Source organism: Rhincodon typus, chromosome 17 (assembly GCF_021869965.1).
Source record: "Rhincodon typus isolate 14 chromosome 17, sRhiTyp1.1, whole genome shotgun sequence".
In the NCBI taxonomy this organism is placed as follows: domain Eukaryota; kingdom Metazoa; phylum Chordata; class Chondrichthyes; order Orectolobiformes; family Rhincodontidae; genus Rhincodon; species Rhincodon typus.
The window spans coordinates 25,101,277-25,122,833 of NC_063348.1; the positions used below are offsets into that span (position 1 = coordinate 25,101,277).

Here is a 21,557-nt window from a genome sequence, read left to right on the forward strand (position 1 = left end):
AGTAAGCAGAAATATACTCATGCAGAGAATCAACGCCCAGATGAAATTGACAAAGTTGAAGTCAAACAAGATACCTTTTTCCTGAGTAATCTCTGCATCAGTGTTTGAGCTCACAGACTGGTTATCAGAATTCTTTCCATTATCACCCAACTTTTTTAATCTGTTTAAACGCTTGTCTGTTTCTCGAAGTCCATACTTGCTATTTATGACTGGCACAGGATCAGGAAGTCCAGGTTTTGATCGAAATGCACCCTGTCCACGCCTAAAGAAAGAAAACAAGCCTTTTTAAGTCCTCTCCTGATACACAGGAAAATTTCCACGATTGGCCTAAATTGCCATGTTACAAAACTATCAAGGTACTATTTGCTTTTATTGAAGACACAGAGCATGAGCAATAAAATGTCATAAAGTTAATCAAAAAATTTTTAGATAAGTTCTTAAAAGGAACTCCACCCATTTTTAATACCAAGCCTGATTATCAGTTATCCAAAGTTTGACAATACACCCATTACATATTGAAACAGCATTTTTCTTGCTTTATACGACCATAAGCTCCAATGTTATTATACCTAGAATGCCTTTTAAGCAGGCAAAAGCAGTGTCAACCTCTGGAATTTAAAAAAGGGCAAGTTACAAAGCCAAATTTATTTGCAGCACAGCTGTAGTTCAGAACACATGGACTTGCGTGAACAAAGAAAATGAAATTTGTTATGTTACATATTAGGGCAGAGCTCCCATTCAAAGGTAAAACTCTATATTAGGCAACCAAATTCAGAGGCACAGTATTTCTTACCTTTCACAAGTATAACATTCACAGAATTCATTATTTTCCCCAAAGAAACCATCCCCATAGTAACAGGAAATTTCTTCCCCTGGTTCAATATCTCTCAATGCTTTCACACAAGCTGTATCCCGACCAGTTGACACGAACTAAAATTATAAATAAGAAATATATATCCATTCAATACAGATCTGGTTGTGTTGCATAGAAGAAACCAAGATGCAAAAACCAAGAAAGCAAAAGCTTAGCTTACCTTACAGTTCGGCCTGCAGTCTTAAAATATCAAATTGGAAAGAAAAAATAAAATCGTTAATATTTTGCCAGTGATTTTAAAAAAAGACATTTAAAAACCAACAATCTCTTCAGAATACAATCTGCAGGCATCATTAGTCAGCTTTTGAAATCATCTGAATACTACTCATTACCAGGTGGCTATGTTATGCCTGACCTGTGAGTATTTCAGGTGGTTAGTAGGTGACCCAGAATGACGCTCCCACTGTTGACCTAAATGTCTTAACTTCAGTTAGAATTTATTTACAATGGGTTTCTGAAGTTTAAATGTTTTAAATTACAGAAGATTCATGTTACTGCTTTTTGGGCTTGGGGTGAGATATGGTAACCATACATAGAAGTTGACAAACTGGACCTACAACCATTGGATGTAATAATAGGTGATCTTATGGAGTCATAAAAGATCCTGAAAGGACTTGATAGCATGGATGCAGAAGGATGCTCCAAGGGAAAGACTAGAACTAATACAGCCAGTTTGAAAAGGTCATGAGTTTTTGCAACTCAATTCACCAAAACGTGAAGGCAGAGGCATTAAATATTTTTAAAGCAGATATAGAGAGACAAACAAGAATCAGCAGTTACCAGGAATAATTGGAACTTAAAGTTGAGACCACAATCAAATCACACAGGATCCAAGCGAATGGTGGAGAAGGATCCAAAAAACCCAAATTCCCTCTTCCTGCCCCTAATTTGTACGTTCAATGGAAAACCATATTTCCTATTTTGGGATTGAGCTATTTAGGCCAGAAATAGCAAAATTAAAATCAGCCAGGGTCAGCAAACTGCAAATCAGTCAGCCAACTCTGGCAGAAAATTCCTTGCAGAAAGGTAGGCTCGGAAACAGATTCACCAGTGATGCCTGCCAACAATCAACCTGTCATAAACGCATGGGCTTAGACTGTGGCTGTATGCAATTAACACAGCAATGACAGTCGTCCAGGGAATACGGTACAAGAGCTGACATTTCTTGCCTGCTCCAAATAAATGATTCGTTTAGGTAAGTATTCTCAGTTGTGGCTGTGGTTGACCATCTTCTTACCAGAGACTAAAAACTGGGGGCTTAAGCACACAATTGAGAATGACATTTCAGTGCTGTACTTAAATACTATCAGAGGTGTTATCATCTTTCACACAACAAAAAAAAGGACCAATTGCCTGCTCAGGTGGATGTAAAGATGCGATGGCATTACTGATTCAGAACAGGTGACGGATTGTCAGAATCTACAAGTTGAAATCCCTCCTGGCTGCATTTGACCTCAAGATTTGTCACCAGTAAAAAGGAGATTGTAGCTTCTGCCAATCAGGAATCTTATACAAGTGTTGATGGTCAAATCTGAAACAAAACTTGTGAATGGATGAGATAACAAGGTGTAGAGCTGGATGAACACAGCAGGCCAAGCAGCATCATAGGAGCAGGAAGGCTGACGTTTCGGGCCTAGACCCTTCATCCAGAACAGCAGGTGACATGAGGAACAAGTCCTATAGCCCAAACCTGATATGCTACAGGAGGTTAATTTTGCATGAGTGGGAGAAAGCCCAAATAAATGGATCCAGTGAGCAGATGACATGAAAGGAACTAGCCTTCCCCACAGTCATTTTACCCAATTCTTGGAAGTGGGTGACAGCAAAATCAAATGTTGCTGTGTTATATATTCATTCATAGAGAAACAGAAAATAGAAGGGGTAGGCCATTTGGCCCTTCAAACGTGCTCTGCCATCCATTATGATCATGGCTGATTATCCAAACGCAACAGCCTGTTTCTGCCATTCCCCACATATTCTTTGATCCTTTTAGCTAAGGGCTATATCTAACACCTTCTTGAAATCATACAATGTCTAGGCCTTGACTGTGTTCGGTGCTAACCAATTCCAGAGGCTCACCATGCTCGGATGCAGAAATTTCTCCTCACCTTTGTCCTAAATGGTTGACTCCATATTAGAGTCTGACCCCTGGTATGGATTCCCCAGTCATCAGGAACATCCTTCCAGCATCTACACTGTCTAATCCTGTTAGAATTTTATATGTTTCTCCAAGATCTCTCCCTTCCAAGCCCCATTCTTCTGAACTCCAGTGAACATAAACAAACAAACAATTCAACCTCACTTCATATGTCAGTCCCACCATCCCAGGAATCAGTCTGGTAAATTTTTGCTGTCCTCCCTCCATAGCAAGAGCGTCCTTTCTCATAAAGGTGACCAAAACTGCACCTGTAATGTTGTGTGCAGTCTCACCAAGGCCTGTATAATTGCAGCAAGACATCACCGCTCTTGTACTCTAATCTTCTCACTATGAACGCCAACATACCATTTGCCTTCTTCACTGCCTGCTCCCCTTCAGCGACTGGTATACACCCAGGTCTTGTTGCACCTCTCAAAATTATAACCAGCTAGTAATCTGCATTCTTGTTATTTTTTTTCCCCTATCAAAGTGGATAACCTTACATTTACCCACAATATACTACACCTGCCATACATTTGCCCACTCACTCATCTTGTCCAAATCTCATTGAAGCATTTCTGCATCCAGCTCACAGCTCACGTTTCTACCCAGCTTTGTGTTATCCACAAGTTTAGAGATATCAAATTTAGTTCCCTCATCCAACTCATTAATATGATGTGAATACCTGGGGTCCTAGCACTAAGCCCTGTGGTACCTTATTAGTCACTGCCTGCCATTCAGAAAAAGACCCATTTATTCCTACACTCTGCTTCCTGTCTACCAATTCCTTTGCTGAATTCTAACTGCTGAAACTCCTCAGGTTTCTTTTTTCTGGCCAAATTGTATGCCTCTTCCTTAGCTCTAAAGCTAAAACTCTTTAACTTCCCTTGTTAAACCATAGTTTGGCCACCTTTACTGTCCTACGTCTGCACAAGACAGGAATGAACAATTGTTACAGTTCACCCATGCGCTCTTTGAACATTTGCCACTGCCTTTCCACTGTCATCCCTTTAAGTCATGCTCTCCAATCTATCATAGCCAACTCACACCTTATACCAGCATAGTTTCCTCTACTTAGATTGAGGATCTTAGTCTCAGAATCAACTATCTCACTCACCATTTTGATAACAGAGATTCCATCATATATGGTCAACCATCCCCAAAGAGACTTGTACAAATCGACTGCAAATTATTTCTCTCATTATACAACACCCAGCCTAGGATGGCCAGTTTTCTAGTTGATTCTTCAACATACTGGTCCAGAAAAAAACATCCTGTATACATCCCAGGAATTCCTCCTCTATGATACTGTTACTAATATGATGCGCCCAATCTATATGCAGAATAAAGTCACCCATGATATAACATTATCAGACTTTATTTCAGAGATAGTTTTTGGCAGCAGATTAATTGTCATCCACGTCTTTGGTGCTTTTAGATTGAACCATTTAAATCCTGGTTGTTCTACCATCTTGCACTCTTTAAACATGGTCTCATCCAAAGCTCTGCTGCCAGATTTACATCAAGTCCCATTCAACTGTGCTTACTGACCTATACTGGTTCCTAGACCTATAAACTCTGATTAATTCTCACTTTTGTTTTCAGATTCATTCAAGACCTCATCCCTCCCTATCTCTTCAACATTCTTTGGTTCTACAATCAAAACATTCTTCCAATTCTCATCACTTATCCGTTCCCAAATTTCTTCATTCCACCATGGCTGCCCAGACCCTCAAGATCTAGAATTCCCTCCCTAAACTCCATGTGCCTCTTTTAAGATGATCTTGAAAGCTTACATCTTTAACCAAGCTTTTGGTCATCTGTGTCTTTATGTAGCTCAGTATCAAATTTTATTTGATAATCTCTTTTGTGAAGCTCTATGAAACATTGATGATGTTAAAGATACTATATAAATGCAATCATTGTAAAGTCAGCAGAAAACAAACCACAGCCATATTTTCCAAAATGACTGGAATTTGTGCAGTGCAGCCCCACTGTTTCAATTATGTAAATTTGCTTTGCTGTGTTTAGGTTTTACCTGTCCTTAGTGTTTTGCTGCATTGATTCACATACATTCATAATTTGAAATAAATTTCTTTCAAGCAAACTAAATAACTAAATTACCAGGAAGGAACTGTGTATGAATTATAGCAATGTGGTAACTATCCCTACAACTGTATTCATTGTAATTAGTTCTTATGAAAAGCTCATACCATGGTTAATAAATGCAGCAGGTCCAAGCCAAAGCTGAGCACAGTTCTTCCTTGTAGAAAACATAACACTAAAATCATTTTCTCCATGTCGAAGAAGCAGATTTTCTTCCATCTCTGACAGTTCTGCAATGCAGCCAACCAACAACTCAATCTTGTCATTCTTCTTCCTACATACGAGTCAAATATCATACAAAATTAAGACTTTTAGCCTTCAAAAGGTACGCAATGACAATATCATTCACTTAAGTAACTCTTTCTGGGGAAATTTATCAATAAGTTGCCAAATTCCCATTCACTGCAAAGGACCAACTCATCTAGTTTCATTTCCCTTTGCAGTCAAAGCCTAACAAGCAAAAAGATAATTTAGATTTTGTCTGTACATCTGATCAGGCAATTCAAAGTGGCATAAATATGAAAAGGTACACAATGGTATTTAGTCCGAGTTTAGTACCTGAATACTGGGGAATACCACTCTTGAAATAGGGGTATCTCACCCCACTTTGTCCTGTAATCAAGTATTATTGGCTTTGTACTTGGATTTCACAAATTTAACAAACTGGAATCACTTCACATGGAAAGTAAATAGTCTAATTATATCCAAAAGAAAATAGCTAGTAACTGAAGGATACAAATCTAAATATCATATAGGACCTAGGGACCTCATAGGAGTCATGATGTTAGTTACCATCATTTTACTGAAAAACGTTTATCTATCTCTCAACTATTATGAGTGATTGAAAGGTCAGACATTATTTCTAACATCTAAGAAATGGATCATACGTATACAACTCTCCAGACTCAACATCTCCACTGACTCATTAAATATTTGCCCTGACCCTTCATCAATAACTGTGATGAGTTAATTGATTGAGACCGTTTGTTCAGTTGTCATCTCTGATGGTTCTCCTCCATCTTACGTACCTCTCAAACATCTTGTGGCATCCTACCCATTAAAGACCCAAATCAGTACACCTTTGTAAATCACTACTCACATTATCCTTAAGATTACTTTTAAGAGACAGAACCTGTGCCCTTAACTCCACTTCCACTAAATTATAGGCTTCACTATCAACGTTCCCTTTAAGTTGCCAGAAGTTGCGCACCTGTCGATCAGCATGCCAACTCATTTTTGCCATGTCCAAAAGCTGCTACTGTACATTGATTTCAGAAGTCTGTGTAGCAGTAAGAAAAAAACTAAAAAAATTAATCGTCCACTGTTCTTCCAGGTCCTCATGCTAGCCGATATCGTAAATTACTCCAACTGCTCCAGTACTATCCCCCTTTCTTTCCCAAAAATCAGTCATCTCCTCATTTGGAAACAAAAAGTACAGTTTAATTGCTCTGTCCTTACAACCTACAATCTAGCTTTAACTGCATTTGCCTCTCCTAAGATTTGGCACAGGCACTGCCTTCCAAATTCCTAAAGCTGTCCAACAATTGTTTCTCTTTTAGGACATTCCTTAAAATCCAACCTCTCTGAAGCAGATTTTGGTCACCCCTCCAAGCGTCTCATTCTTTGGCTACACTGCTGTTAGAAGTCTTGCTGACAACATTATGTTAAAGCTAGTTGCTATTGTTTATTTAAGCTTATTTTAAGTTTCAACTTTTACTTAACCATTTCTCCATATTTATTAATTAATGCACATTCGTGATCGCAATGACAAAAATCAATTTATAAGCCGAGATCTTAAGCTCACACAACCTTGCTTCAGTGACATTTGTTCAATGGGAGCTTATTGTGGCAGATTTTCCACACTCCCTTCTTCCCCTTGCACTCTGCCACAATCTTTTAAAATTTTTCATTGTGAGACAATCATTTCCTTCTGTCTTGCACTAAAGTAGGTTTTATACTTAATTCACTTCTGCCATCCATCTCATCACAAAATTCCTTATTACTCTTTACCTGTACACCACTCCTCCCACACCAATCCCTTGCTACTGGCTCTACGCTTAAAAACTATTTGTCTGATTTCAGTTCTGATGACACATCAGCCAGACAGTTAACTACCTCACCTGTTCAGTCTTTACCTGTTTTATATGGTTATCAATCTGTTAGAAAGGAATCAGCTTGTTCTGTTAAAAGCAGAAAGTGTATTTACACACATTCCCAACTCTGTGAAAGCTATTGTTTCCATCCTGCAAAGTACAACAATCTAGTTCTTATGAATTGAAACATTCTTCCCCGCCCCCCCAAAAAAAAAACACTATCTACATTGGTTATGGTTCCTAATATCTGTCTTTATAGAATCATAGGCCTTTTTTTGTGCTGTAGACTCTTCGGCCCATTGAGTCTGACCCAAACACCAACCAACTGACGCAATTCCATTTCACATCATTTGACCTGCAGCCTCGGACAAATTAGCATCATGAGTGAACATCTGAACACTTGAATGTCGCAGGGTTTCTGCATCTACCAGTCTTAGAAGAAGTGAGTTCTAGATTCCCATTACCTTCTAATTTTTTTTCCCCACAAACATAGATTTGCTATACCATTTGACCACAAATTTCACCACAAATCTATTACCTACAATTGGTCCAATTCTTACCATTCCCTGGTTGCAACTATCTTGGCTCCATTTTTCTCCGATGAATAACGATTACAAGGCAAGAGTTCAAATCCACTTTCCGCTGCAAACATTCTCAGATAAATGAAAACCTGCCCAAAATATATTAAAATACTTTGTAGGTATAATTTTTTAACATGTATATTGTAATCTTAAACAGTTGAGCTTGAGGAATAAAGTTGTATTAAATAAATTTCCTATAAAATAGATTGGAATGTTTGTTTAATTGATTACTGAACCATAACCTAGCACTTCAGTGAACTTGTTAGAGATAGTAGGAACTGCCGATGCTGGAGAATCTGAGATAACAAGGTGTAGAGCTGGATGAACACAGCAGGCTAAGCACCTTGTTACTTGAGCGAACTTGTTGGCTTTTAATTTGGTTCAATAATTTATTTCTCCACAGGGAATTGGCCACATCATTATTTTCTCTAGCTGCATCAAAAAAAAAACTGGTCTAATTTTCTTAAGATGTGGTGTGTCATGCAGTGGAACAGTAAACATGTGAATTACGGGTAACTAATCCCACCCTGTAGTTATTTTCATTGTGCGGGTGCTTACATTTAGATACCTAGAGTAAATAACCAATTAAGACTCTTTTAGAACATCACGCTCATGGTTAAATAACGCAATATAGAGCTCTTCATTGATTGGACTATAGAGGGAATTTACAGGCACTTATCTCTCGCAAGCCTCCACCCAAAATATTCAGTGGGTTGTGGAACCTATGGCTTAGCCAACATTTGTTATTTAAGACTTGTAATCCTTGAACCAAATAGTTTTCAGCCATTTCATTGGGCAGTTTGGTCAACCACATGACCATGGGTCTGCAGTCACATGTGCACCAGGTATGGATGCAGATTTCTTGCCCAAAAATAAAAAATGGTAGCGAACCAGAGTTTCAAAATACATGATAGGTGACCTGGTCATCATTAAGATTAGCTCATATATTCCAGAACTATTCACTGAATTTAAATTTCTAGCTGCCATGGTGAGATTTAAAGCTCTGTCCCCAGTGCAATAGCCTAGGGCCCAGGATTACTAGTCCAGCAACATTTACATTGGGAGAGACAGTCGCACATAAAATTAATTGCAAATGGTAAAAATTGCAGAAAACTATGTCAGGAAACACAACAAATCCTTCTGTGTCATTAAGGGACAAGATAGGATTCCACTGGAGTTATAAAAACTATTTTGTAAGGGTATAAGCACACAATTTTAAGACTGAATTTAAGACTGCACCTTCTTTAAAGTAGTCTTGGAAAACCATGTGCAGAGCTTGAATATGTGACAAAATTATTTGACCTACAAGCAAGATTATTTGCAACTGCAAGTGTACTGTTGAAAGATCCCACATATAGGCAATCCATCCCTTAAAGTTTTGACTCTTTTGACTGCATGTATACAAACGTTCATGGCAGTTGGTCAATATAGCTAATGCAAAACAAAGCTTTAAGTCAGCTCAGCTTGCACAAATATTTTCCTTTTCAATAGAATCACAATGATTACAACACAGAAGGAAGCCAATCCACCTATCACTTCCAAGCCAGCTCTTGCAAGAGCAACTTAGCTTATCCCACACCCCTGTCTTATTTCCCCAGTGACCTGCAGTTTTATTCTCCTCCAGTTATTAACCATTTCCCTGTTCAAAGTCACAAGTGAATCTGCCACGACTACACACAGATCCTAAATATTCAATTCTCAATTTTTTGACTAATGGGAAAAGTTTATGTTCTGTCCAGACACCTCATTACTTTTAACACCTGTAACAAATTTCCTCTCAGCCTTCTCTTTTCCAAGGATGGCAGATCCGGATAAACTAATCTATCCACACAACTGAAATATCGTATCTCCAGAACTACTACTGTAAACTGTTTTTCAAACAATTCCCTCCAATATTTTCACGTTCTTTGGTAATGTATGATGCACATAACTGGATACAATACTGGGGATAAATCAGTGTTTCACAAAGATTTACCACAGTTTGCTTTTGTACACTACGCCTTAATTTGTAAACATCAAAAGTTCCTGTGTGCCTTAAATTCTCTGTCAACATACACTCATATTCAACGTAATCCTGTCCTAAAATATAGAAATATAGGCTCCATCTACCAGAAGGAGCTAGAGAGTAAATAGGGTCAGATGGAAAATGCAGAACAGCAGGCTACACAATCATAGAACATTTTATTATTCCAATAGCAAAACAAGAAAGCACACAAATTTTACACAGGATTTCCAAAACTGTCCTTGTGGAATTGAACAGGAGGTTTATACTCAAGATGCAGAAAAGCTTGAAAGGTTTGGAAGGCTTTCATACTTCAGATGTTTGTTAAATTTGATCAAAATAATGTTTTGGAGGGTTGGAGCACTTGGTTTGAATCATTTAGACCCTTAAGCATACACTGAGCTCTCCTAGAAAATGTTTCACAGAAAAAAACTAAAAGAAAGCGCCACGTACATGCTCCTTAAACAACTTTTCCTGAATTTTGTTTTTGTTGAGGAAATAGTGTCGCGCCCATTCTCCTGTTGTTAATGCTTTGAAGGCTTTTTCCAAATTCTCCTTCTTCTTGAAATCTTCTATTACTTCTTTGAGGTCTTCCTGTCTTCCTTTTATGGGTCGAAATCTTAAAAACAAAAAAAATGTTGCACAATAAATTCTATGCCCAACATAATGTTGTACACAACAGCGATAATATACTGACTAAAAACCTCTTGAAAAATATTAAGATCAAATGGTTCAAATGTGCTGTGAATTGATCTTGTGGTGTAGTGATAGTGTCCCTACCTCTGAGCCAGGGGCTCAGGTTCAAGTCCCACCTGCTCCAGAGATGTGTAATAACATCAGTGAACAAGTAGATTAGAGAACAGATACACAAATGTGCTGTATCACTTCGTACTGTATACAATCTTAAAAATTTAGTTCAAGATAGACTTCAAAATAAAAACAAACATTCATTTGAGGATAAGGGCAGAAGAACGGAAGGGAATTGAGAAGGCACCGGCCACAACATTCCAATTTCCTTAGAAGGGCAGAGTGTCAGAGGAATAAAGAATTCTAAAATTTTATACTTCCATTAAAGAGAATTGCCCAAGTTGAAAAACTGCTGGCCAGGCAATTTAGACGACCAAAAAAAAGTGCCAAAATGAAAACTCTGGAAAACAATCTTCACTTGGAAAAATCCAGATTAAAGGAATGACAGCATGGATTTGTTAAAAGGTGAATCATATTTAACTGACTTGATTGAGATTTTTGAATTAACAAAAAGAGGGGAATGCAGTTGATGCTGTGGACATGGACTTCCAAAACAAAAAAAAATTGATGAAGTGCCACATTTGTCAGCCAAGTTAAAACCCATGGAATAAATGAGCCAATTTCATATCCAGACTCCCACTGTCAAAGTGACAGGAAACCGTGACAGCAAATGGTCTGGAGAGAAAAAATATTTAGTGGAGTTTGCTGGAGAGTTTATGTCAGGACCACTGTTTCTTTTGATATATAGAGACTAACAGATGTGCAAGGCGTAATTTCAAAATTTACAGATGACATCTGGAAATATTGTGGACTGAGAGGTGAATAGCAATAAACTACGCAAGGAAATAAGACAGGCTAGTGGAACTGACAGAGATGAGACTAACTAAACTTGATGCAAGTGCTTCATTTTGGTAGAAAGAATTAGGCAGCAACATGAAACAAATAAAACGCAATTCTCAAGGAAACGTGCATAAAGCACATAAGGCAGCAGGACATGCTGGGAAAGCAGTTTAGTAGGGACAGAGAGTACAAAAATTGAAAATAACTAAGTTGGAGCACCAAATTTAGGTTGGATATGAAAACTTTAAATGGTTCCTCGGACGGACATCCAGTGGGGTCATTCTCTGTATAGAAAAGGAGCAAGCGTGACAGCGTTCAAGGTCAGCAAGGACCTAAACAGAGTAGACGGAGTGAAAAGATACCATTGGCAAAATATGCCTAAAAACACAAGTGACTGTCAGCAGTGACGAGGAAAACAGTTTTCACACAGTAAGTGGTTAGGATATGGATTGCTCAGGTGGTGATGAGAGCAGATTTGATTGAGGGCTTCAAAAAAGAATTGGATAATTACCTGAAGGCTTATGTGGAAAAATGTGGGGGAATGAGCCAGAATAAGTCAACTTGAAAAAGGGACATCACAGATCAAATGGCCTTCTTCTGTACTATAATCATTGTTCTAGTATGATTCAAGTGAAACAATGGTCAAGGGCTGAAGTTAAAATAATCTAATTAAAAAGATGGCACATAAAATTTGAAATAAAGATTTTATGAAATCTGTTCCAGCATTCATAACAATGTGAAACTTGATAATTAAATTTTAAAATTAATGCAATAATCCTCTAAGCTGCTCGGCCACAACCTGAAAGTTGCCACACAAGTTGTTCCTGAACAGGCCCTGCTATTCAAATGTGCACACAGGGCCATGCTAAAAGTTTAAAAGGGTCTGAAATTTACAAAACTTAGTGTCTTCTGATCAGGTGTAGCTAGAAATCTCAGTGACCTCAATTAGCTTGTTGTTTAAAATCTTCCATATTCAAATAAATACAAAACCATGCAACCAATCATAATTTAGCCCTTTAAGCCAGGTATACTGCTGATTCATCAGAATTATACAACCCCTCCAAGCCAACAGATCATTCTTGAATTGCAGTACCCAGACTGAATTGAGCACTCTGGAATCTAACTAGAGATTTACCTAACTAAACCATAATAGCCAGCCTCTGTATTACAAATAGCCACACAGTCACCAAAATGCAAAACTGTTGTTAGGTGGCATTCAGTACAAAAAGGAGACAAAACAGGTGCCTGATCATAAGCATCCAGTGCACAGCCCATCAAGAATTCTGCTTCTGAACTTCCCCTGCAATAAATTGGCTGGGATGCAAAAAGTGGTCCAAATGACCTGATACACTCAGAACTGATCTTGGCATTAACTTAAAAAAAAGGTTTCTGCAAACTAAAAAAAAACCGAGTAAGCATTAAGAAATAACTGGTTGCAAAATCTTCAATCGAAAGGTGAGAAATGGCACAAGAAACTAGTTGAGGCAGGGTCATCACCAGCTTTCACGCTTAATTCCACTAATACCCTCAAAAGGAACTAGTCAAGATATGTCAGGATCTACCATTGTGACTGTAGTTTTGGAAAGACTAACTAAACGTTGTTTTGCCAGGGTGATAATTAACTATTTACTGTTTTGTGTGTGTGAAATTTCCTTCTCTTCTTCACTAATAGGATTAGTTCATGGTAGGTGGCAGTGCCACTAGTGACTGTCCTCAGTACCATCCCTAAGTGGCCATTCTCAACATTGATAAATAACTTCAGTCAAGCAGATTTTACTTTTAACAAGAGGACCAACATCAGTTAATTCTCTTCTCCACATGGGGCTTCAAAGCAATTTTCTAGAAATTGGGACCGTACATTCTGCATAGCTCAGTTTCCTCCAAACATCAGATCAAAAGAAGTTGTATCATGCAAAATTTATCCGCTCCCATATCCCATTCCAATTAGAATTATAAAGTCACTGAAAGCCATGGACAAAAACATTTCATTAGCTGTACCACAGCAGATTTAAATAATCCCTAGTGAGGTACACATATACAGTTATCTTACACTAAGCCGAACACTGAGTCTAAACAACTATTAAAAGGCTTTGCATTGGGCGGCACAGTGGCTCAGTCGTTAACATTGCTGCCTCACAGCATCAGGGATCTGGGTTCAATTCCATCCTCAAGTGACTGTCTGTGCAGAGTGTGCACATTCTCACTGTGACCGCACGGGTTTCCTCTGGGTACTTCAGTGTCCCTCCACGGTCCAAAGGCATGTAGGTTAGATGGACTGGCCATGCTAAATTACCTTTACATGTACATGCAGCTTGGGTGAATCTGCCATAGGAAGTGCACGGATATAGGGATATGGTACGGCAGGGGTGTGCGGCTGGGTGGGATGCTCTTCAGAGGGATGGCGTGGACTTGATGGGCCAAATGGTCTGCTTCCCTACTGTAGGGATTCCATAATGTTTTCTGTTCAAGATTGCCATTTAAACATTTGCAGATTCTACCGACAGCTGAGAAAGAATTATTTTTTGATAGCAAGGCAATGCTACCTCCTTGCTTGCTCATTTGAAATGCTTTCTACTTTCTGGAAGAACTAATAAATAAAACCAGCTTTCATGCTTAATTCCATTAATGTTATTTTTAAATAAACAGACTGCTCCACTGAACACAGAGGCAAAATGATCAGGTTGGCACTGCATGAAGAGAAGCAAAACATTCAGCCAAGCACTCAAGTGAACTGGCTGCATTTTCATATACCATCAGTTTTTCCTATATTCATCTCAATACAGGAGTCGCAATGCCACATACAAGAGTTAACATGGATTCTCATTCAGTTGTTTAATCTCTAATGGCAACACAATCAGCACACTGAAAATGAAGAACTCACCACGCAAGAAAACAGCATAGTGCTTTCGTTCTGTTACGATGATATACATTGCAATAACAGCTTTGACTTACCGTTTGTTTTACTTATCTGATGACCCCAGGTATTCTTTTCGTAAATTATCACCAGCGAACCTTCATTGTTGTGGGACACTGCATATTAAATTTGTCCCAATTCAAGCAAAATCAGGCACATTTTAATTTGAATATTTTCTTCACCAAGTTTTTAAGAATTAAATTTCTGATCTCATCATCTTTTACCCCAAATGATATAAGTTTTCTACCTGTTCAATCCTGTTGAATATTCGCTGACATGTTTGGTGTGGAATGTTTGATGAATACGAGCCTAAACTTATTTTTTCAAAAACACTGGGAAGAAAATAGTCAAATCTGTTTCACTGTATAGTATAGATGGAATATTTTGCTACCCATCATTTTCAACAATTGACATAAAGAAAAATTACCAGAACAAAAAAAAACAAACAAAAAAGTGGGCCAGGTACTTAACAGGTACCTTTCAATTGTTTAAATTTGTAAAAAAGCTTGGCTTTTAAAACAATAAAGAGGAGGGGGAAAATGACTTTGATTTTGGAAGAGGACTGAACCTACATACATTTTAAGTCATACAGCCCTATACAGCACTCGCCTCCCAATTAGGAGGTCACAGGTTCGAGTCCCAGGACTGCCTGCTACTTGAATCCCCCTACCTCAAATCGGGTCAGTTTGGTCAGTTCTTGGCAAGGCTGCAAGAGCGTCGCGCAGAAGCGAGGCGTTCCATCTCGGGGGAGGTAGGAGGAACTGACATCGTCAGGCTCACCCCATTTCAGTCACACCTGCCTGCCAAACACGGAGCGTTATTGATGGCGGTCATCGAGAGGTCCGCGGCCCAAACCATCCCACCCTCCTGGTTGGAGGAGGATGTGAGGTGGTGAGCAACCTACAACAGGAGAAAAATGGGAGAAAAAAAAAAAATAATTTGTGTCGCATCCACAAATAGATTACAATTTACCGCTAATGCATTGGCAAGCTATTTAGATTTGAAAACTGGAGTGGATGATACTTGCCTGACATACCTGGTGTTCATTTTGTGTGTCTGGAAACCCAGGTAGGGATCAAGGACTAAGCTTGTTGCTAGATCATCATTTTCACACAGCTCTTTGGCTGTCATTCCAGTGGAAGGTACGTATCGAGAGCCATGACCCTCAAAACCCATCATGCCTAAAAAGAGACACATTTTATGTTGGTTGTGCCTTAATTGGCATTTAGATCAAAAAGGAACCTGCATTTGTATAGCACTTTGGTGACCTCCAGATGTTCCAAAGAGCTTCACAGAAGTATTTTTGAATGGAAAACACTTGGAATCATCTCAAATCTTAACTATCCTATTCAATTTGCCATTGAAACGTGTTGCAACAAAAATCCTTATACACCAAGTAAATATATTTCTTTATGTTCACATTCAACACTTCCATCTTCAATACCATTCCTTGAATCAGCTTTCAAGTAGATGACATGTATATAAATTGGACTATAAAAAAAAAGTGTTCCAAATGATACAATGGTCCATTAAAGTCAAATGGACCAGGAGGCCTGGATTCAGACCCCACCTGCTCCAGAAGTGTGGAATATCAGCCTGATCAGGCTGATTAGGAAAACAAAAGTTTCCATTTGACTATCAAGTCAAGAATCAAATCACACGTATTTAAATAATAATTGCCATTCATCTCAGCCTTAAATTATTTAGTCCCACATAATTTCAGCAATCTTCTAAACATGATTACATTGTTAACATGGACTCACCCAAAGTTATAGAAAGGACAAGTAGTCTCATAAAATGAATACGTTACATCTACAAAGGTCAACTATCATACAGATTGCACCTCAAAATTCACTGCTTCAAAATTTAAAAAAAACCATGCTTCCAAGTTCAAAACAGTACTGGCCAAAAAACATTAGATTAAAAATCACAGATTGCAACCACTGTCACTGGCTAAGCCAGTATATGCTGCTCAACCAAAATTGCCCTTAAAAAGGTGGTTGTGGTTGAACTGCTGCTGGTCATTCTATTTTGCTATTGTTAGGAATTGAGCTCCAGAACTTTGGAGCAACACGTTAAGCAGCGGCAATATTGTTTAAAATCAGGACGTTGTGTCTTGGAAGGCAATATGCAACAAGCGATAGTCCACGTTTGCCACTTTTGGCCACCTCAGTGGTCGAAGTTCTGAATTTAGAAGACAATTTTGAAGCTGCTTTGGAAAATTGTTACTATGTATTTTGTATATACAGCACACACTGCTGCCATGGAGAGTCGGTTATGGAGGAACTGAAGGTTTAAGTTGACAGATAGTACATTTGACCACATCCTATGTCCTTGATACTGTCAAGTTGAAATCACTGATCTGAACAAGTGGAGAGAATTCCATCACACTGTACCTTTGCCACGGTGAACAGGCTTTGGGGAAAATCAGGAGGCACATTACTCATCTCTAAGTTTTCACTGACCAGTTCATGTAGCCACAGTATTTACTGGGCAGTCCAGTTTACTTTACCTTCTAATAGTAACCCCCAACAACGATAATGCAAGTTTTCACTCAATGCTGCTGACCCCAATTTTCCACAGGATCCCTAATTCCACACTGTTAAACAGGCAGTCAATCATCTTGTGTGTCCATGTTTGGACCAGGGCTGTAATGACATCAGGAGCAGAGTAGCTTTGGTGGATCTCAAAGTGAGGTTTCTGTTGATCAAGTACTGCTTGATAGTTCTGTTGCTGACATCATCCATCACTTTTCTGACATCATGTGCACGACTCATGGGGTAGTAGCTGACAGAATTTGTTGAAGGTAATACTTGGGCAACTTTCATATTGTTGGGTAGATACTAAATGTTGCAGATGTACTGGGACAGCTTGGCAAGAGATCTGAAAGATGAGTCTTTAATCTAATTGCCAGGATGCCAGCCGTGGTCTTTCAAATATTCAGGGCCTCCTGCTGATTCTTGATATCAGAGCAAATCAAATTATTGGTGATGATGGGAAACTCAGGAAGACCCCAAAGTAGATCATCCATTCTGCATTCCAGCCTCAATAATGACTGAAAATGCTTCAGCATAGTCTTGTGTTATGTTTCCCATCAGTGGGAACAAAGTCTGTGGGTCACCTCCTCCAGTCATGTTTTCACTGTCCACTAGTCACAACTGGATGTGAAAGAACTCTACAGTTTTGATCCGATCCATTGGCTGTGACATTACTTAGCTGTCTGTCACATGTTGCTGATGTTTGTTATACAAACAGTCCTTTGTTGTTGCTTCACCAGTTGATACCTCCATTAACGTTATGCCTTACGCTGCTCCTGGCAATCACTTACTGCACTGTTCATTCAAGCACAGTTGTCCATAGGTTTGATGGCAAAAGTAAAGCATGGGATGCAGAGCCAGGCAATAAGGTTACAGTTTGCAGTCGAATAATTCTCCTGCTTCTGATGGTCCACAGCACCTCATGCATGCTCAGTTTTGAGCCGTTGGATGTGTTCTGAATCCATTCCATTTACCATGTTGGTAATGGCATACATTGGAGGGTATGCTCTGCGAGAAGATGGGATTTTTTCCTCAAAAAAAGACTGCAGACATGACTCCTAGCTCAATTGTCATGGACAGTGGTCAAGCTAGATGCAATGTATAGATGGGTGATGACAGTCTAGTAGGTGCAAGTTATGCTTGTAAAAACCACTTTATATTAGGAGGGAAGCTAAAATTTGTATTGTCAACTGCCTTAAAATCACAGCTCCGAAGAACTTGGAAGTCTTTTATCATTAATTCAAATTTTAAATTGCAGTCGAAGTATGAACACATTATTACAATTGACTGCTTTGGTTCTGTTAAATTCCTAAACTAGACACAAAAAATTAAGTCACTTACGAGTGCTACGTTTTCCAAGTGCGACTCTTGTGTTGGCCCTTGAATTTCCCTTTCCAGAGTGCTGTAGTTTGGTTTGACTCTGATGTTCATTGGACAACTTTCCTGCATTTTTCCTGCTGCCATTTACAAACATATTCCTGGTTTCTCCCAACCACTTCATGCCCACAGATGTCTTGAAACTGTTGCATTTAGTCTACATCAGAACAAGGCAGCTCTTCTTCTGAATAAATTCTGATCTTCTCTCTGTTAAAACAAATAAATTGTACTAATATTACTACAGACAGAATAGCCTGATGTTCTGCTATTCCAGTTTTACAATCTGTTAAAGACTATTAAAAGTTGCACAAATTATTGTACTAGTTATGAATTGTCTCAAAGACATGCAGTGCTTTTCATGACTAAAGTAGCTTTGTTAAAAGCAGCCATGTCCAGTTTTAATGTCCATGTGGGACTTTATTTTTCTTCTGTCAAAAAGCAGTACATCAAACTGCCTCAACACTATGCATTTACAACTCTAACGTTTACTAAGGATTGAACATTGCTGTATGAAATTGATTCAAAGCAATGTAACTGACAATGAACTTATCAAGTGCCTACTGATACTTGCTTTTTCTAACAGTGAAAGAAAGTAAAATTGGGAACTGGCAGAATGGAAAGGAAAGCAAAGTGCTAACTATTGGACAGGCCAGACTTGTAGCCACTGGAATTTAGAAAAGCAAGGGGCAAATTGATTGAAGCAAACAAGATCTTGACAGGGTGGATGTGGATAGAACGTTGCTTCATGGTAGAATCTCGAACTTGGGGTAACAGCTTAAAATAAGTCACCCCTTTGAGACAGATGAGAAAAGAGAAATTTTCTTCTCGGGAGGGTCTTGAGTCTTTGGAACAGACTTCCTCAAAAATACAAGAAGCAGAGTCAGAATCTTTGTGAAGCTAAGTCAGATAGAGCCCTGATAGGCAAGGTAGTGAAAGGTTAGCAGGGGCAGGTAGAAATATGGAACAAACAGATCAGACATGTTAGTGATTGAAAGAACAGACTTGAGGGGCCTAGGTCTGATTCTAATTCACATGATTGTACATTGCATATATCAAAAAAGAGCAGATTTAAAGGAAAAGCAAGTAGTAAAAAGGATGACTTGGAGATTCAGCATGCAAGTCTCGAAATGTTATAACTTATTAAAATTGCCATCTTCAGCAATGACCAAAACCTTACTGTTCAAGATGCCAGCATAAAACTAAAACAACCTCGTCCAAGGTGATTACTTTCTTGCATAAAAATAGTACTTTCTTGCATAAAAATAGTACACTGAGTGTAACATTGATCTTATTTCTCATGCCTAAAATGCTTTGGATTCCTCAGGTGGCGGTCAGCTCCTGTATCTCTCATATTACTTTTAAGGTTCAAGATTAAATGTAGACATGAAATCTTGCAGTATCCTTTTCCCTCACCCACCCCCATCTCTTTTTTTCAAAAAATGGAAAAAAGGTTTCCAGTGAGTCTGTTGCCAATATAACTCTTTAATGGAGCAAACACGCACCAGTCATGGACAGCCCAAAGCCATAGTTGAGGTCAAGCAACAAGTGACAACTCTGTCCCAAACTAACAAGTCTCTATGACAGCAAATACAGTAATGTTACATATATTATATTTGAACCGTTATGTCTGCCAAGCAGATTTGAAATGAACATAAGCAATGGAGTAACATAATATTCTTGGAAAATATATGTCACTCATAAGCAAATAACTTTTTGAATTAAATAACAAAATCTTGATTGATGTGCTTGTGCAGTACTGAGGAACTACAGCACTGTTGGAGATTGAGTATTTTAGATCAAATATTTTATTCAGCAAAAGTACATACCCAGAGCCAAACTATGGCATCATTTGCTGAGTTTAAAAGGTGATTAGCCCATCACTTACTCTGTAGATGGGATAATGCTTGGTGACATTCAGCATTGCTTCTAGCTCTACACAGGAAGTGTTTGTAGAGAAGCCACAGCATTGAACATAAAAATGATGTTTTTTCTACCCTTGGGTGATTTGAAAATATCCCATGCACTATTTTGAAGAGATGGGGAATTCTCTCCATTAACGTGCCCAACATTTATCCATCAACCAATCCTGCAGTGAGCATACTGATTGCATATTTTGCCTTTCCTGCAAGAACCTGCCATGAAAATTCTTTTCATGATCTAATCCTTCTAACTTTCAATCATTCTGGTTTTTGAATAATCAAAAATATCCTTATTGTAATTTGATGATCTGAATTTGAACACCTATTGTGAGAATTACAGAGAAGGCCATTTTTGATCTCTTTCTGCTGGGTGCTCCGATTTCTTTCCACAGTCCAAAGATGTGCAGGCTTGGTGGACTGGTCATGGGGAATGCAGGGTTGTAGGGATAACATAGGAGTGGGTCCAGGTGCGATGCTCTTTGGAGGGTTGGTGTGGTCTTGATGGGCTAAATGGCCTGCTTCCACTCTGTATGGGATTCCAGATATCAATTTGCATCTCCCAAATCCATACTATTTTTAAAACTCCAAACAGGAACTCCATCAAGTTTCCAAAAGGTACTAAAATGCGCTCAATCACAAATGGTAGCCAGTGAGAGACTGCTAAAGATAAACTATTTCTCTTTGTCCTCACAATCTGTCTGCAACCTTTAACATCACTATTTTCCTCTTATGCCACTCCATGGACATCCAGCTGGGTGAGACTGCACCTACCCAATTCCATTCTTATTTATCTATCTGATCATAGCCAAAAAAACCAATAATAAATTTCTCTTGCAGCTCCTTCACCATTAACGCCGGTGATCCACCCTCAGCCTCTCAGGTTTCTCATCTTCACACTACGCCTTACAGACCTTAACCGAAAGCCCAGTGTTGGTTTTCACATGTATGCTAGCAACACACACACGACTCACCTTGCATCTCTCCACCATTCTCAAATTCAGCCTACTGATCCAACTTCTAGAGCTGAATGATCATGAATATCCTCCAATTAAACATCAGGAAAACTGAAGTATCGCTTTTGGTACAGAATTCCATTCCCTAGCGAATCGATCATTCTCCCTGACTACTGCCTGAAGCTGAATTAGATTGTTTGCGCTCTTAGGTATGTATTAAAACCCAAGTCGAGATTCCAACCACAGAACTGCAATCACCAAGGCTGCTCATTTCCACCTTTGGAACGGGTGCTTTGTTCAGCTCATCTCCTGCTGAAATCTTCATCCATGTCTTTCTTACCTTCAGGCTTGACTATTTCAAGTCAGTATTGGCTAGCTTCCTACATTCTATTCTTCAAAAACCTGATGTCAGTTAAAATTGTACCAACAATGGTCTTTAACAAAGCAAGTCTTGTTCATCATCCACATGTCCAAAGA

General features: G+C 38.8%; 1 protein-coding gene across 7 annotated transcripts in view; it reads right to left on the reverse strand.

Annotated features, from left to right (window-relative positions):
* Positions 1–21,557, reverse strand: part of kmt5b (lysine methyltransferase 5B) — a 41,890-nt gene that overhangs the window by 10,780 nt on the left and 9,553 nt on the right. For 4 of the 7 annotated variants that reach the window (XM_048606933.1, XM_048606934.1, XM_048606932.1 and 1 more), the window contains 8 exons: positions 18,173–18,415; positions 15,322–15,475; positions 10,247–10,412; positions 7,771–7,880; positions 5,225–5,391; positions 1,035–1,054; positions 794–930; positions 75–262 (listed from right to left, as the gene is read on the reverse strand). In XM_048606933.1, coding sequence (XP_048462890.1) covers positions 75–262; positions 794–930; positions 1,035–1,054; positions 5,225–5,391; positions 7,771–7,880; positions 10,247–10,412; positions 15,322–15,475; positions 18,173–18,332 — 1,102 coding nt within the window. In that variant the 5' untranslated portion in view covers positions 18,333–18,415. Of the gene's footprint in view, positions 1–74; positions 263–793; positions 931–1,034; positions 1,055–5,224; positions 5,392–7,770; positions 7,881–10,246; positions 10,413–14,964; positions 15,121–15,321; positions 15,476–18,172; positions 18,416–21,557 lie in introns of those variants that run through there. The other 3 variants (XM_048606935.1, XM_020512009.2, XM_048606936.1) reach the window with 2 other exon arrangements.